Genomic DNA, 16,359 nt, shown 5'->3' on the forward strand with positions numbered 1-16,359 from the left:
TTTATTAATTCCTACTCTTTGCTAAAAGCTGAATGACTATCCATTTCTGTTATTTTCTCAGCTTAAGATGTGCCGTATCCAAAGCCAGTGGCTCTTTGCTAGCTTGTGTATTGTCGCTTTTCTCACAACTCATGGAGACCTCTACAGCACCAGCATTTCCTGGAAGCTCTGCCCATAATTAGTTTTGCAGAAGTGCAGCCATGTTACATCACTGCTCAGGAGGTCATGCAGTTGCACATTCTGTACTCCACTTTTATGAGAGAAAAGCACATGGCAGGAAGGCAAGCTGATATCAGGTATTTTATTTTTTTAAAGAAAGCAAGTTCCAGGGTATATATCTTGGGGTCATTATACATGTGGCCCAATGCAGTACACCTACAACTGTAGCACAGGCTATAATTAAATATATAGACTTTACAAAATACTCCAGTAATCAGAGTTGAAGGAAGTAAAATTTAATACTTTACTTACTTTTTTGCCTTTATTAAAGGCATTTAAGTTTTTTAGCGGATGTTAATGTTTACAAATGTCACCACAATACAGGTAATTTCCAATTTGAAGTGTGATTGTTTGCAAAAGTATACCTGACAGATATTTTCAATGTATTTTCTAGAAGGAACACATTATATTTTGTTTTGAGACGGAGTCTCACTCTGTCGCCCAGGCTGGAGTGCAGTGGCACAGTCTTGGCTCATTGCAACCTCCGCCTCCCAGATTCAAGCAGTTCTCCTGCCTCAGCTTCCCGAGTAGCTGAGATTACAGGCACGTGCCACCATACCTGGCTAATTTTTGTATTTTAGTAAAGACGGGGTTTCACCATGTTGGCCAGGCTGGTCTCGAACTCCTGACCTCAAGTAATCCACCTGCCTCGGCCTCCAAAAGTGCTGGAATTACAGGCATGAGCCACCATGTCCAGCCAGAATACATTGTATAAGAAAATTGATTTCGATTATAATGTACCTGTGGTACTTAACTACCAAGGATTGGGAACTGTTTGACAATTTTTCCATCTATTGGATAAGAGCTGAATCAGAATGTCATTCTCAGCTAATAGTGGCTATCATCCATGACCTAAAACTGACTCTTGTTAGGGGACTGAGGATTGACAAAGGGAGAATATAGAGGCCATATAGAAGAGGACAGCATGAAGGTAGAAACCACAATCAGGACTGCCTTCAAATATGAACTTCCAGGGATACTTCTTGGTTCTGGGTAGCTCCCCCACCACACTGTTTTCTTTTGCTGTCCTCAGGAATCAGCTTGCTTGTTTTGTTTCATTGCTATCATCTGTAGTTTCTAATGAGTTTTTCACTTTCTGTGATCTCTACAAAACAGATTTTACTTTTCTCTCTTCTCCCCTACATTTGTGTCTGTGAAGTATGCATGCTGGTGTTTTTACTACTTTTAAGGAAAGAGAAGTATTTAGAAACAAAAAGAGGTATTTCATCTGTCTTTGCCACAAGGATTTTTTCCTCCCCAGTTAAACATTTTCAGGGGAAAAACAAGTTGTACATAAGTGCCTCTTACGTTTCAGAGGAAAGTCAGATTGCTGAGTTATAGTGGACTTCTTATCATTAGAGTTAGGTAGAGGTAGAGGCAGCAGCCTGGTCTTAACAGGACTCTGCCTCTGTAGGGAGGGATGAGGAAACTAAAGACTACAGGAGTCAATTGCACTGGGGTACTGGGTTACAGGAAGGCTAGTGATCATGCTAACCTAGAAGACTAGAAAGTAGAGGAAATTCATATGCCCTTTTGCTGAGTTTGAAAAGGCTTTGTTCTTTCATCTCACAGGGAGACTTCAGCACAAATGATAGAAGAAAATTTGAACTGCCTTGGCCATTTAAGCACTATTATTCATGAGACAAATGAGGAACAGGGCAGTAGTATGATGGTAAGTTTTGTGTGGATATGGGTGCCTGCTTTGGCTATGTTGGGTGCAAAAGGTTTAACTTTCCATGCTAGCCTTATCTGGCATTAGGGATGCTTATGGGAAATAGAAGAACTCAAGAGGAAAGAGCATTTGGGGAATATCCTCAACCTTAAATCCTTATCTGCTGTTACTCAGGGATATACTAGGATTATGTCATCAATTATCTTCAATAATAGCATTTTTGGTCAAATTAAATGAGTGGTAAGCTTTCTTCACAATGTGACCATTGAAATTGAATGGTTTGTTCTGTACCTTTTTGCTTCAGCAATCAGTTTTCTCCATTAAGATGGGACTTGTACTTTAATTCAGATATGGTACCTCCCGAATAGAAAATAAATTACGTTAATATAGTTGTAATAATAAAAGTGTGTGTTAAGATTTGGTTACTATAAACTACTGATTTGTTAAAACTTGGGGAAATTATAATAAAATGTTTACTGAATCAACTTTTGCTGCATTTAGTCTTAATATCAATTCTGTATATTTCCTCTTTCATTAAGAAAAATAGCAGTGGCCAGGCATGGTGGCTTACGCCTGTAATCCTAGCACTTTGGGAGACCAAGGCAGGTGGATTGCTTGAGCCCAGGAGTTTGAGACTAGCCTGGCCAACATGCGAAACCCTGTCTTTATAAAAAATATAAAAATTGGCTGGGTGTGGTGGCACACAGCTGTGGTCCCAGCTACTTGGGAGGCTGAGGCAGGAAGATCGCTTGAGTTCAAGAGTTTCAGGCTGCAGTGAGTCGTAATCCTGCCATTGCACTCCAGCCTGTGACAGAGTGAGACCTTGTCTCAAAAAAAAAAAAAAAAAAAAGGATAATGGTGGCCAGCCATAGTGACAGGTATCTGTAGTCCGAGTTACTAGGGAGGCTGAGGCAGAAGGATTGCATGAGTCCAGGAGTTCAAGGCTGCAGTGCATTATGATTGGACTTGTGAATAGCCACTCTACTCCAGCTTGGCAACATAGCAAGATCCTGCTCTCTTAAGAAAAAAAAAAAAAAAAAAGAAAAGAAAAGGAAAGAATAATTGTTTGCTTCAAATATTTATGAAAAAAACTCTGAAATTTTTTTTAAATCAGGAAATAAGGTAAATGAAATGATTTTTGAACTTTTGATTATAAAATGTCCAAACAGACAGAAAACTTGCAAAAATGAACACCCATATACTTATCACTTATATTCAACATCTAATTGTAACTTTTTCATGCCTGGTTTTAGAATCTTGATTGGAGTTGGTTAACAGAATGAGTTGTCACTTGTTCACTGTCCCCAAACCTATGGAAGTTGTTGCTATACATGTTGGAAATGTGTTTTTCCCCCTGAAACCATTCTTCAGACATCAGTCAATGGAAGAAATGGCTATGAACAGAAACTACATTTCTACTACGATCAGAAGAACATGATTTTACAAGTATAACATTTTTGAGTAATTCAAGCCTCGTACTTGTTTGAATATTTGTTTTAATACCACAACTATTTAGAAGCATCATCATGACACATTTGCCTTCAGTCTTGGTAAAACATTACTTATTTAACTGATTAAAAATACCTTCTATGTGTTAGTTTCAACTTTTAACTTTTGGGTGTAAGGCCAAATGTAGTTTTGTATACAGAGAAGAAAACCTCAACTAACAGGTATTTTAAGTAAAAGTTGTCTACCTGTGTTTTTTTCTAAAAAGGCTGCTCACAAGTTCTGTTTCTTGAAGAATAAATTCTACCTCCTTGTGTTGCACTGAACAGGTGCTCTTCCTGGCATAAGGAGTTGGTGTAATCATTTAAATCCGACGGAAAATTTAACAGTATCCCCTTCTCACTGAAGGGATTGTGTATCTGTGCTTCTAATATTAGTTGGCTTTCATAAATCATGTTGTTATGTGTATATGTATTTAAGATGTACATTTAATAATATCAAAGAGAAGATGCCTGTTAATTTATATTGTATTTGAAAATTACATGTTTTTTCATTTGTAAAAATGAGTCATTTGTTTAAACAATCTTTTGTGTCTTGTCACACAAATTTATAAAGGTCTGCACTCCTTTATCTGTAATTGTAATTCGAAAATCCAAAAAGCTCTGAAAACAAGGTTTCCATAAGCTTGGTGACAAAACTTATTTGCTTGCAATCTAATCTGAACTGACCTTGAATCTTTTTATCCCATTTAGTGTGAATATTCCTTTATTTTGCTGCTTGATGATGAGAGGGAGGGCTGCTGCCACAGACTCTGGTGAGGGCTGGTTAATGTAGTATGGTATATGCACAAAATTACTTTTCTAAAATCTAAAATTTCATAATTCTGAAACATCTTGCCCCAAGCGTTTCAGATAAAGGACTGTGGACCTCTGTCATCTGTTAAGTAATTTAGAAGATATTATTTGTCTTAAAAAATGTGAAATGCTTTTATATTCTAACAGTTTTTCACTTTGTGTATTAAATGGTTTTTAAATTACTTTTTTGATCTCTATTCATTATAAAAATCAGATTATAATAAAACAGTTGAATATAGCATAGGAAAATATAGAGGTTCCATGAAGTGGAATTAACAGCACAGAATAACAGGACTTATGGTAAAGGTAGTATTGGGCAACTTCTTTAAGAGTGTTTTCCTCTGAGATGTCCTATCACCACTATCTACATCTAAAAAACATGCTCAATTCTTGCCCTATAAACTGATGTCAGAGCCCCACCATCCCCATTTTTGCTAGTAGTATCATTTTCCTAGTCAACCAAATTTTTTAGTCATCACATACCACTGTTTGTCATCTGTTATAATAGGCAGTCTCTTTCTTGTTTCCCTAGTTTTAGAAGATTTTAATAATAAACATTTATTGGGTACCTGTTACTTGGAGGGTATTAAGCTAGATGGCAAGATCAGAAACAACATAGGCAGTATAGTAAAACTGCTTATCTGGGAGTCTGAACATTACAAGCCATCCAAGCATTGCAATTACTGTTAAGGATTATTTTTCAATGGTCATGCATTTTCTAAATATTTTAATAATTGGTGAAAGATTTGCTATAGAGTGGGGGCCGCTGCTGGTGTGTGGCTGGGGTTATGTCAGGGCAGCCTGATCTATATAATTTGGGCAGATGGTGTGAGTCAGAACAGACTATTATAGTGGGACCCCCAAACTTGCTTTTGATGCATGAGTTGGACCACTATTTTTTGGTGGTAACAACTTTACAGAGGGGAATGGCAGTTGTGAATTGTATACATTTCATTCTTTAAGCAATATTATGAAAAACTTCAGAGAATGTCTACAGAAAACAGGGTGTGGAGCAAGTTATTTTCCATTCTTTTTGCTTTTTGGAAGTTAAAATAGCTAAGCTCTGCAAATATCATTTATTTGGAACAGATAACGTCCCAGACATTCCTAGATAATAAAAATCAAATGAATGATACAGGTAAGTGTATTTATTGAAGGGTGTGGGTAGAGTGGTCTGGGAAGGCTTCCTTTAATGAAGACGAATTGATTCTATTTACCTCTTCTTACTTCCACTACTAAGTAACCCTGGGCCTGCAGTTTCCTAACCACTTGACTTCCTTGCCAACAGTCTGTCTCCACTTTCAGTCGTTTTATAGATTCATTGGCCCTAAAGCACTGCTTTCCCATACTTCCCTACCCAAGAGGGCAGGGGTCCCCAAGCCCTGGGCCGCGGACCAGTACCAGACAGTGGCCTGTTAGGAACCCAGCCCGATAGCAGGTGAGCAGCGGGCGAGTGAGCATTATCGCCTTGAGCTCTGCCTGCTGTCAGATAAGCGAGTGGCATCAGATTCTCATAGGCACGCGAACCCTACTGTGAACTGCACATGTGAGGTTTGCCGGCTCCCTGTGAGAATCTAATGCCTGATGATCTGAGGTGGAACAGTTTCATCCCCAACCCACACACACCCCCACCCCGTCCGTTGGGTTAGAGGACTTTACAACCCTAGTCCACCTTGTCCAGTTATAGCTCCACCTCTAGCCTTTCAAGGCTTAAACCGTTAATGCCGTTAATTTCTCTTGTATTCATCTACCTCCCAACTATACCTTTTTCCTTCCCTTTTTTATTTTTGGCAATATGTGCACATGGTTTAGAATTTAAAACGAACAGAATACGTAGTGACGCCTACCATAGCACTCCTTCCCATCACACAAGCCTTCAAGGAAACTGAAGTACTTACTTTGGTCTCCCTGGAGAATTCCCTCCGCCTCCCGCCCCATGTGCTTAGCAATTCTGTTCCTGTAGTCTGGATGGCCTTCATAAAGCCCTCACTGGACCAGCATTCTGGCACATAATAGGAACACTTAAAAAACGAGAGAACGATGCCGTTATATCTAATATCTTCCTCTTCTGAACTTTCACAGCACTTGATTTGCAACAAGTTTAGTTGCTCCTGAAGTGCAGGATATGTGCTGGAAGCAAGTGCGTGCCACACAGTGGGGCTCCGCATACACTGCAAAAGGACAAATAAACCGAACAGCTACCGTTTGAGAGTGAGCGAGTGGGTTCTCTGCACAAGAACAAACCAACCAGTCCCTTGTCCGAAAGGCCCTCTCCTTTTCTCTGCTTCGCTGCTCACTCCAGACCCCCGGCTGTCCTCTTCCGGAGCAGTTAACCAGCAGTGTACAGAAAAAGAGCGACTTGCCTCCAAAGGAGCCTGCGCGGCCCGCGGCTAGAAGAATTTTGTCCCACGCGCTCCCCGTCTCACTAGCCTCGGGCCGGGGCTACGCCGTGTGCGTCCCCGCGCAGCCGCAGTGCTGGGCGAGTGGGCGGGGCCGGCTGTTGGCGGCGGTTGGCTCGGCGCGGGAGTCGGGTGCACGTGCGGGCGGGGGCGATGCGTCACTGATCGGTGAGGCGCGGCCGAGAGGTCGGTTTTCCTCGCGAGCCTGCGGCTGGGCTTCTTCTCAGTTAGTGCCTTCCACCCGGGAGCGACCCTTGGGAGAGGGGATTTCAGGAAGCTCACCGAGCAGGGGCGGCCCACTGGCCTCCGGGGGCGGAGGAGTTGGCAAGGGGTCAGCGGGCTCCGCCAGAAGGGAAGAATGAGGGGACGGGGGTACTGGACTCCCCGGCTCAGCCTGTGAGAGAGCGCCAAGTTTCCGGAGGGAGAGGGTAGAAACTGGAGGGGGTGGACCTGTCACTCACGGGACTGAGGGTCCTTTTCTCCCGCTCCCAGGAGGAACGAGAATGAATATGACTCAAGCCCGGGTTCTGGTGGCTGCAGTGGTGGGGTTGGTGGCTGTCCTGCTCTACGCCTCCATCCACAAGATTGAGGAGGGTCACCTGGCTGTGTACTACAGGTGAGCGGCATGTGCAGTCAGTTAGGGCTCTAGAGCAGATAAAAAAGGGTACTCCAGAGTGGAGTCTGGGAAGTTCCCTCTGCAACGTTCGGGGGCGCATGTCCCATCTCTAGGGAAAGCACAGGGGTCGAAGCGGGCTTTTGCGGAGCGCCCTCCAGATGTTGGACAGTTTTAGTGCTATGTTCGTTTCGTTGCAGAGATTAAGTCTCCCTACGGTTATTCCTATACACAGCAAACTCAATTATCTGTAGAAAAATGAAGAAAGAAGGGAAGTAGTCACTCTACCTCTAACTGAAGAGATGGATAAATTATAGTTCGTCCAACTGTGCAGGCTTTAGTTTGCCGCTATAGATGCTGTATGTTTATGGTTGTTTCTTAGACTTTTTCATTTAAAAGCTTCCAGTGTCTGGTTATGTCTTGTAACACCGTGATGACTATGATGGTGCTTATGTCCCTGGATTTCCAGGGACATAAGCACAACACTGATGGGCCATCCTCCTCCCTCCTTACTGTTTCTGTTCAAGTTGGGGACAGGAGTGATGTGGGAGCTGTTGCTCTCTTGTTGAGCTCGCTTAGCTTTTCCTTCAGCCTAATTACCACAAGTTCCTTTTGATACATACAGACTAGTAAGAGAGAGGCCAGTTGGTGGAGAAATTGGGATTAATGGTGTATTCAAAAAGAGCGTCAACTTTTTGCTTGTTTCCACTATCCCTCAAAACTGATATTTCTACTTTCAAATCCATCCTGAATCCTAGAAAAAGAGCAATTTTAATGGTATATCTTAGCAGATGGAGCTCTAGCATAAGAAATTACAGATTAGTCCAGATTTCCTTCCAGTTTAGCATTGTCTTTCTGACAGTAAAACCAGAGAAAGGACATTTCAAGGAATGACTCAAAGAATTAGTGATGAACCTTAAACAGTTCATCTTTTCTTGTTATTATGACTTTGCAAACGTGTTTATATTTTCAAGACGGGAAGCTAAGTTCTACGAATTTACAGGGTGCAAAATAGGACTTTATTTTCTTTGCTCCCCAAATGCCTCCGTTTTATAATTTCCAGGGCTTGCTTTCATAGTTTTCACATTCCAGGATTTGGTGAACAAGCCCTTATCCTATTTATTTGTATAGTCTTGTCACCCTTCATCTTTTCATGCTAATTTTTTGTTTTTATATAGAAGTTTTATGTTCCCAGTATTTTAATTACCTTGCAGATAGATTGAAAGAATTATAAGCCTCAGAAATTTTCTCTTTACTTCAAAGTTTGCATTGTCTTTTTTCAACCTGGTGATTAAATGTATTATATATTTTGATTTGGCTCTTGTTATGTACAATTAATGTACCTCTACTGAAAGCCATTAGAATTTTTTAAACAAATATTTCTCAGAAGGTTAAAGACCGAGGAGAATCCTTCGAACCTGAGAGCTGCGCTGGAGACCCAGAGGTACGGTTGGTTGAGCTTATGAAACAAGGTGTAATGAACATTGACAGTTTAATTTGATCTTTTTCCCTTTTTAGGTGTGGAGGTATTTTAAGCAGTTGTTCATTATGAGTAATTCATATTAGTGAGGCTTTAGTAGGTCAGCAGCATGAGCAAGAGTGAGTATTATAGCATTTTAGATTTGGAAAGATAATTTTTCTTTTTATAATTTTGTCAAATTGAAACATCTTTTTGCAGGGGAGGAGCTTTACTAACTAGCCCCAGTGGACCAGGCTATCATATCATGTTGCCTTTCATTACTACGTTCAGATCTGTGCAGGTGAGTGATTCCTAGGGAAGCCCCCGTACCAGATAGACAGGTGTGACAGGAGTTACCACACTTGTGGGTGGAGATAGATTTCCTTATTGCTTAAGCAGATGGTGGTATTTACTTAAATGCAGGAGTTAACGTTCAGAGTACAGTTGTTACAACACAAGTTATGATGTTAAACCACCTCACTTACTTGAAATGAATTAAAGGTATGAACCAGGAAGCTTGGAAGGAGTGACTTCTACCATCTATATCGTGGTATATAGCAAATTTTCTGTTGCTGCTGTCACAATAAAAGTAAGAATTAGAAACACAACTAGACATACAAACCAGTGATTATGTGGTTTAGAACAGTGTTTGGTTTCCATAGAGGCAGGCTGCTGGGCTACTGTTAACATGGAGGATCAAAATTTTTATACACAGCCTTTCTGCCTCATGTTTTTTTGCCTGGTATATTAAGCACAATTTTATGTGGAACCTTAGTGAATGTTATATTTTGATGGCATCCCAGGATATTTGAAATAAGTGTCTAATCGTTGAAAAGTGTCTTGGCCATGGGAGACAATAAAATAAGTATCTTTCAGTGTAACAAGATGACAAAACCAGGATTAGGCTGTGACCACTTTTGCAAGCCCAGTGTGATCATAAATCTTTGGATTCAGAAGTTTGTCTGCCATCTGCTGCTAATTTTTCAGGACTCAGGAAAATTCTATGTTACTTAATCTTGTAATCTTATGTCTAGGCTTCCTGCTAAGTGAGAGTTTAATTATAAATTCTTAAATCCCCTAGGTTTTCTTCCTGTCCCCTTTTAGATGGCTTAGGGAAAGAACTGTGTCTACTGAAGTGAAATGTATTCTTCCCCTAATCAGACTGATTTCCATATGTTGTTCCATATTTATTTTACCCATTCTTTCCTTAGTTCATGCCATCACTTCTTTATCTGCCATCTCACTCTCCATTCCTTCTCTCCTGTCTAAATCTTGCCAGGCTTTTAAAGGCTTGTCCCAGATTCTTCCTCTTCTGATCTATAGCTCTTAAAGTCTATATTGTAAATTTTGGCCCTTATCTTTTTTTCTTTAATATTGTTGTCTTGCATTGTCTGCTAAGTTTTTTGTGTGTTTTCTTTCCAGAAAGGCTCCAGTTTTCTTAAAGACAGGAGTTGTAACACATTTATATTTCTGGCTTTCTATTTATGGTGGAAGTTGTTAAATTGAGCTGATTTCTCAGGAAGCAATGTGGTGTAATGAACATGGGGACCTGGCGTTGCCGCCAGTTGGTGGCATGACTTTGGAAAAATTGCTTAACTGTCATAGACTTCAGTTAGTCTTCTGTGAAAGGAAGAATTTTAATTACATGACCTCATCAACAGCCGAAACAATCTATAATAATGTTAGCAATGGCAGCATTAGAACCTTAAAAATCAAGACTCTAAGGCTGGGTGCAGTGGCTCATGCCTGACAGCACTTTGGGAGGCTGAAGAAGGTGGATCGCTTGAGCCTAGGAGTTTGAGACCAGCCTGGGCAACATGGGGAAACTCTGTCTCTTTAAAAAAAAAAAAAAAAAAAAAAAAAATCAAGGCTCTAACAAATAGATCTTGTTCAAAGCCAGGTAGATCTGTCTCTGCCTTCATGCTTAGTATGTTAAGTCATACTGATGCAAAAATATAAATAAAGGAGATATAGATAATAGTAAACAGATTTTGGAGTTTAATTGTGTATATATTATATATAACAAATATAGTGTGTGTATATATTTAATAATAAACTATCATAAGAGATGTAAATGAAATTAGTGCAGAGACTTCAGTGTAAACTAAAGTACTTTGCATCTACAAAAAAGTTTTACATGGGCTAGAGCCAGCCAGTGTGACTAAATAGGAATGTTCTTTATGTGTAAAATGGTAACATTCTAGGAAATAATTATATTAATAAAAACATATTTAAAAAGTGTTGTTGGCCAGGCGTGGCGGCTCACGCCTGTAATCTCAGCACTTTGGGAGGCTGAGGCAGGCAGATCACTTGAGGTCAGGAGTTCAAGACCAGCCTGGCCAACCTGGTCAAACTCTGTCTCTACAAAAATTAGCTGGTGGTGCGTGCCTGTAATCCCAGCTGTTTGGGAGGCTGAGGCAGGAGAATCGCTTGAACCTGGGAGACCGAGGTTGCAGTGAGCCGAGATCGTACCCTTGCACTCCAGCCTGGGCGACAGAGCAAGACTCCGTCTCAAAAAAAAAAAAGTGTTCTTAGCAGATTAAGACATAAATTTACTTTTAGGAATTTTTGGAATGTATTAGAAGACATAGTCCAGATAAACAAATGGTTTAACAAACTTGGCAATTGAAAGGAATGTATATAAACGTGAAATTCCATATATGATGTAAAAAGAAAAAGCAATAGAGAAATTATATGAAAACTTTCAGCCTTCATAAAGTAACCATAGATTCACTTTTTAAATAAATTTTCTGTCATACTGGGAAAGTAATTTTTAAGAGGACATAAAAGAAATATAAAAGTACATAAAGATAGGGTGTTAAATGGAAGATTTAACATTTAAACTCTTTCCTAGTTCTTCTCAGTTTGAAAATTGGCTAGAGAATATCCTTTTGGTTTAAATAGGAGTGTGTATTTAAAGTTGGTGTGGAATATGGAAACTGAATTAATGTTTTAAAGGAAATAAATAGAATTTGTCTCTTCATCAATCCTCTTAACCTAGAACTGCCACCAATGTTTACTATCATTCTAATGTCTCAACCTAAGAGTTATTTTTTTATTCTTTCCCCTCCTGGAATTTTATATCAACCAAGTATCAGATACCTCCTCTATTATGTCTGGATTGACAGCTTTCATGGCCTTTACTGAATTAATCTAAATTAATTATTTAGCCTCCCAGCTGATTTTCTTACCTCCATATAAGATGGAGAATGAGAACTACATCACATATGAGAAAAGGAATTAAGTAAACATATTTTTGAGTGGTTCGTTTTGCGACTGTATGTAAGGTGAACTAGAGAGAGCCCAAACTCCCCAGCCAGCATTTCGGGCCCTCTATCTAGTATCACCATGGTCTCTTGTCAGAATTTCATCTTTCATCCAAATTGTCCCTTCTGCTCCAGGCAAGCCTATCTACTTTTGTTCGCCTATACACGTATTGTCTTCAACTGTGTGTATTTCAGTAGGATATTTATTGAGCTTAAGATGTTCCTCTGCCTCATCTGTTCTTATTTCTCGCACTGTAGACCTAGCTTATAAATCCTTCACCTCAGAGAGCTTTTCAAACTACTATTTTTTTCACTTTCTGTAATTTACCACTTAACAGTTCAGTTTATAATTTGTGTTTTTGGTTTTGTTTTTTTGTTTTGTTTTGTTTTGTTTGTACCTGTTGATGGATTGCATTGTAAGGTTTTGTCTCCTGTGCTGGATTGTGAACTCTTTGGAAACAGGGACTGTGATTCCTTTTTCCTTTGCTTTGTGCTTGATAAGATGCAGTGTGTCTAGAATGTACTCATTAGGTGCTGACCTATTTGAGGCCTTAGAGTACAGCAGGAAGTCATTCATTCTGGATCTGAACAAAGGTGTGACAAGGGCAAAGCAATTAAGTACCAGATTGTTGGTTCACCAGGAGGAAGCAGTACTGGTGGTAGCACTTCTATTAAAAAGGAAACTGAATAGGACATGTGAGAGATCACTAGGTACTAAACTAAAATGTTGACCACAGCTTTAGAGAAGAAAGGTTGCTGTTGGATTCAAGGGCAGCTTTGAGTCTTATAGTACTTGTATGCATAGAATCTCTTTTATCTTCAACATAAATAGTAATATTAGCAGTGGAATCAAAGTTCAGAGTGCAAGTCCTAGCCAGAGTATCTGTGTGAGCAAGCTGTGTTGTTTACAACCCCTGGCCAGCTCCAGGCAGGTAAGGGACTCTGGAAGAGTTTTCTACTTATTAGCAGACTGAACATTGAACCTTTCCCAGTGAATCTTGATTCAAACATTTGCTGTAGGCCGGGCACAGTGGCTCACGCCTGTAATCCCAGCACTTTGGGAGGCCAAGGTGGGTGGATCACTTGAGGCCAGGAGTTCAAGACCAGCCTGGCCAACATGGTGAAACCTCATCTTTACTAAAAATACAAAAATTAGCTGAGTGTGGTGGTGCATACCTGTAATCCCAGCTGCTTGGGAGGCTGGGGCACAAGAACCACCTGAACCCAGGAGGCAGAGGTTGCAGTGAGCCAAGATTGCACCACTGCATTCCAGCCTGGGTGACAAAGCAGGACTGTCACCAAAAAAAAAAAAAATTGAGGCTGGGCGCGGTGGCTCACGCTTGTAATCCTAGCACTTTGGGAGGCCGAGGTGGGCGGATCACGAGGTCAGGAGATTGAGACCACAGTGAAACCCCGTCTCTACTAAAAATACAAAAAATTAGCCGGGCGTGGTGGCGGGCGCCTGTAGTCCCAGCTACTCGGAGAGGCTGAGGCAGGAGAATGGCGTGAACCTGGGAGGCGGAGCTTGCAGTGAGCTGAGACTGCGCCACTGCACTCCAGCCTGGGTGACAGAGCAAGACTCCGTCTCAAAAAAAAAAAAAAAAATTGCTGTAAAATATTTTCTGTCTCAAGTCTTTAATTTCTACTAGAATACAAAAAGAAATGACTATTCTGAGAGCTAATATTTGGGAACTGAAATTGTGATGGAGCTCTGCTGTACTTACTGTCAGCAGCTCTCCAGAGATTTGCCTCTGGTACCAGTAGTTTTTTGACAATGTGTGTCTTGAGTGTTGATGAGATATCTTTTCCTCCCTAGACAACACTACAAACTGATGAAGTTAAAAATGTGCCTTGTGGAACAAGGTAAGCTTTCTCTTTGCCTACCAGCCTCCCTTTAGCTCAGATAGAGTTTCTGTTCCTACAGCTATGATCATCACTTAGACATCTCTCAGATAGGCATGATAGTTAACCCAAGGGGATTTCCGATCTGAGCATTGTTTGAGCAAAGGCCTATCTCCAAATAGGAGCTTTTCCATCTTAAGAACCATTATTGTTCTTATGGTATTATTGGAAAAAACTGGAGTTTTAGAGCAAGTAGACCTAACTGTGTATTAGCACTGCTTCATCTGCTTTATTGACTATTTTTTAAAGAGTTTATTTTTTACAGCAGTTTTAGGTTCATAGTGAAATTGAGCAAAAAGTACAGACAGTTTTTATATACCTCTTTCCCCAGCAGATTCCTTTATTGACACTTTAAAACTTAGTTTTCTCATTTATAAAAGGCAGTAAAATCTACCTTGCAGAGTTGTTTTAAGGATTAGAATTGCTGTATATGAAGTGCCTAACCAGTACTTGGCCTAGAATAGGTGCTTAATAAAACATAGTTTAAAATTAATCATCCCACCTTCTTCTCATCTGTAGTGTTAAATGCCATCTAATTTAGAGTTTCTGATTGAATAGGTCTGGAGTGAGGCCCGAGAATTTGTATTTCTAACAGAAGTTCCTGGGTGATGCTGATACTGCTGGTCTGAAGACCTCATTTTGAGAGTTGCTGTCCTGAAGAGGTTTAGGGAAAGAAAGGCAAGCAGGGCCCAAATTATTTCTAGGGTATAATCACTGCATTGAATTGTATCAAAAGAAGAATGTAAAGTTCAAGGTATTTTTTAAATTACTTATTTTAAATGACTATTACAAGTGTACAAAAGACATTGACATCTATAGAGGGACAGAAATGCTATGAAAAAGGAAGCGAACTCTGTCTGTGTTTTAAGTGAATATTAGTATGTTTGATTATCAGCTTCTCTCCAGGTCTGTCTGTAACTGTGTTTTATGGATGGCCTTTAGTAGTTCACACTTTTTTTCTTTGTTTTTAGTGGTGGGGTCATGATCTATATTGACCGAATAGAAGTGGTTAATATGTTGGCTCCTTATGCAGGTATGTTACTCATCTACCTGTGGTTTTTATAGTTATAGCCAGAGGATTTATAGCTGAGAGATTCTTTGAGGAATAGAAGGGTGCTTTGAAAGTTTTATGACTTCATTGATCACTGATTAATAAATTTCTGGGGAATAGAGGCAAAAATAGGTCAGAAGTTCTGGACAGAGTTGACTTTCTGCAAGGGTACAAGTTACTCTTCTCTGAGCTTAGTGTTTCCAAGAGCAAACTGGTCATTGGTTATTTCTAGAATAGGAAAGTAGTATTGTATCCAGTCAGGATGAGAGATAATTTCCTTGGGTGTTAGAAATCTGTAATTGATCAATTCCTTGGCCCACACTGATTTGCCATCAAAGAGAAGTATTTTCTAGTTAAGATTTGCTATAATTTGCAAAGCAGTCTGAAAGCCTTCAGTGTGGGGAAAGCATTTTCTTGATAAAAGATGAAAACCTACAGATAATGGGGTGGGTAGGTACTGTTGTAATCAAAAACTTAATTAGAAGCCCTGAAGAAAGATATGCCATTTTATATGCATGCTTCTTAATAAAACTGGCATGTCTAGTATCTACAGAATATTGTGTTTGGCAAGAATAATTTGAAAAGATGAAATTATAGCCTTTGCCTTCAGGAGTTTTAATTTTACTTGAGAAGACATAATACAGACCTAAAAAAGGATATGTTGGGATGTAAGGTCATAATAAATTTCACATCACCGGTACAGGCACAAATAGTGAAAAGATTTCAGAGTAGAGAGCAGGCGTATTACTGTCAAGGGCATTTGGATTATATTTTTCAGATATTAAGCATATTCCTTGTCTTTTTTTCATCTCCTTTCCTTGATCACAAATCATTGGAATGGATTATGATTGAAAAAGGGAAGGGACTGATGATTCTTCAGCCAGAGATTAAATAGGAAACTATTTAGATATAATTCATTTGGGAAATAATCAAGCAAATGATTTAGTCATTAAGTATTATTAATGGCCTATCCATTAATTTTTTTTCTTTTTTGAGGTGGAGTCTTGCTCTGTCACCCAGGCTGGAGTGCAGTGGCACGATCTCAGCTCAGTGCAACCTCTGCCTTTTGGGTTCATGCAATTCTCCTGCCTCAGCCTCCCTAGTAGCTGGGACTACAGGTGTATGCCTCCACACCAGGCTAATTTTTGTATTTTTAGTAGAGACAGTGTTTCACCATGTTGGCCAGGCTGGTCTTGAACTCCTGACTCAAATGATCCACCCGCCTCAGCCTCCCAAAGTGCTGGGATTACAGGCATGAGCCACCGCGCCCAGTCGTGATTTGAAATCCAGTTGCATCTAATATCCCACATGGGAAGGCCAGTGGAGCAAATTCCTGGATCTGAAGACAGAAGTAGAAAGCAGCATGTTTTTGTAGATAAAGAACAGGTTCTGACATGGTCTAGTATGTACCTTTTGGGCATGTCTAAAATTCTCTGGTTCTTAGTTTCCTAATATGCAAATTTAGGAGAATTCAGTGC

At 40.0% G+C, this 16,359-nt stretch overlaps 2 protein-coding genes across 6 annotated transcripts in view; both read left to right on the forward strand.

Annotated features, from left to right (window-relative positions):
• CHUK (component of inhibitor of nuclear factor kappa B kinase complex) overlaps positions 1-4,374 on the forward strand; it is a 47,793-nt gene extending 43,419 nt beyond the window's left edge. For 2 of the 4 annotated variants that reach the window (XM_030808563.1, XM_030808568.1), the window contains exons 20-21: positions 1,792-1,891; positions 3,145-4,374. In XM_030808563.1, the coding sequence (XP_030664423.1) occupies positions 1,792-1,891; positions 3,145-3,174 (130 nt within the window). In that variant the 3' untranslated portion in view covers positions 3,175-4,374. Of the gene's footprint in view, positions 1-61; positions 1,892-3,144 lie in introns of those variants that run through there. The other 2 variants (XR_004029055.1, XM_030808564.1) reach the window with 2 other exon arrangements.
• Positions 4,375-6,668: 2,294 nt separating this feature from the next.
• The window catches only part of ERLIN1 (ER lipid raft associated 1), a 35,897-nt gene continuing 26,206 nt past the window's right edge, over positions 6,669-16,359 (forward strand). Inside the window, exons 1-5 of one of the 2 annotated variants that reach the window (XM_012505752.2) lie at positions 6,669-6,758; positions 7,083-7,206; positions 8,882-8,963; positions 13,745-13,791; positions 14,802-14,863. In XM_012505752.2, coding sequence (XP_012361206.1) covers positions 7,094-7,206; positions 8,882-8,963; positions 13,745-13,791; positions 14,802-14,863 — 304 coding nt within the window. In that variant the 5' untranslated portion in view covers positions 6,669-6,758; positions 7,083-7,093. Of the gene's footprint in view, positions 6,817-7,082; positions 7,207-8,881; positions 8,964-13,744; positions 13,792-14,801; positions 14,864-16,359 lie in introns of both variants that reach the window. The other variant, XM_030808572.1, reaches the window with a different exon arrangement.

Source organism: Nomascus leucogenys, chromosome 3 (genome assembly GCF_006542625.1).
Source record: "Nomascus leucogenys isolate Asia chromosome 3, Asia_NLE_v1, whole genome shotgun sequence".
NCBI lineage: Eukaryota > Metazoa > Chordata > Mammalia > Primates > Hylobatidae > Nomascus > Nomascus leucogenys.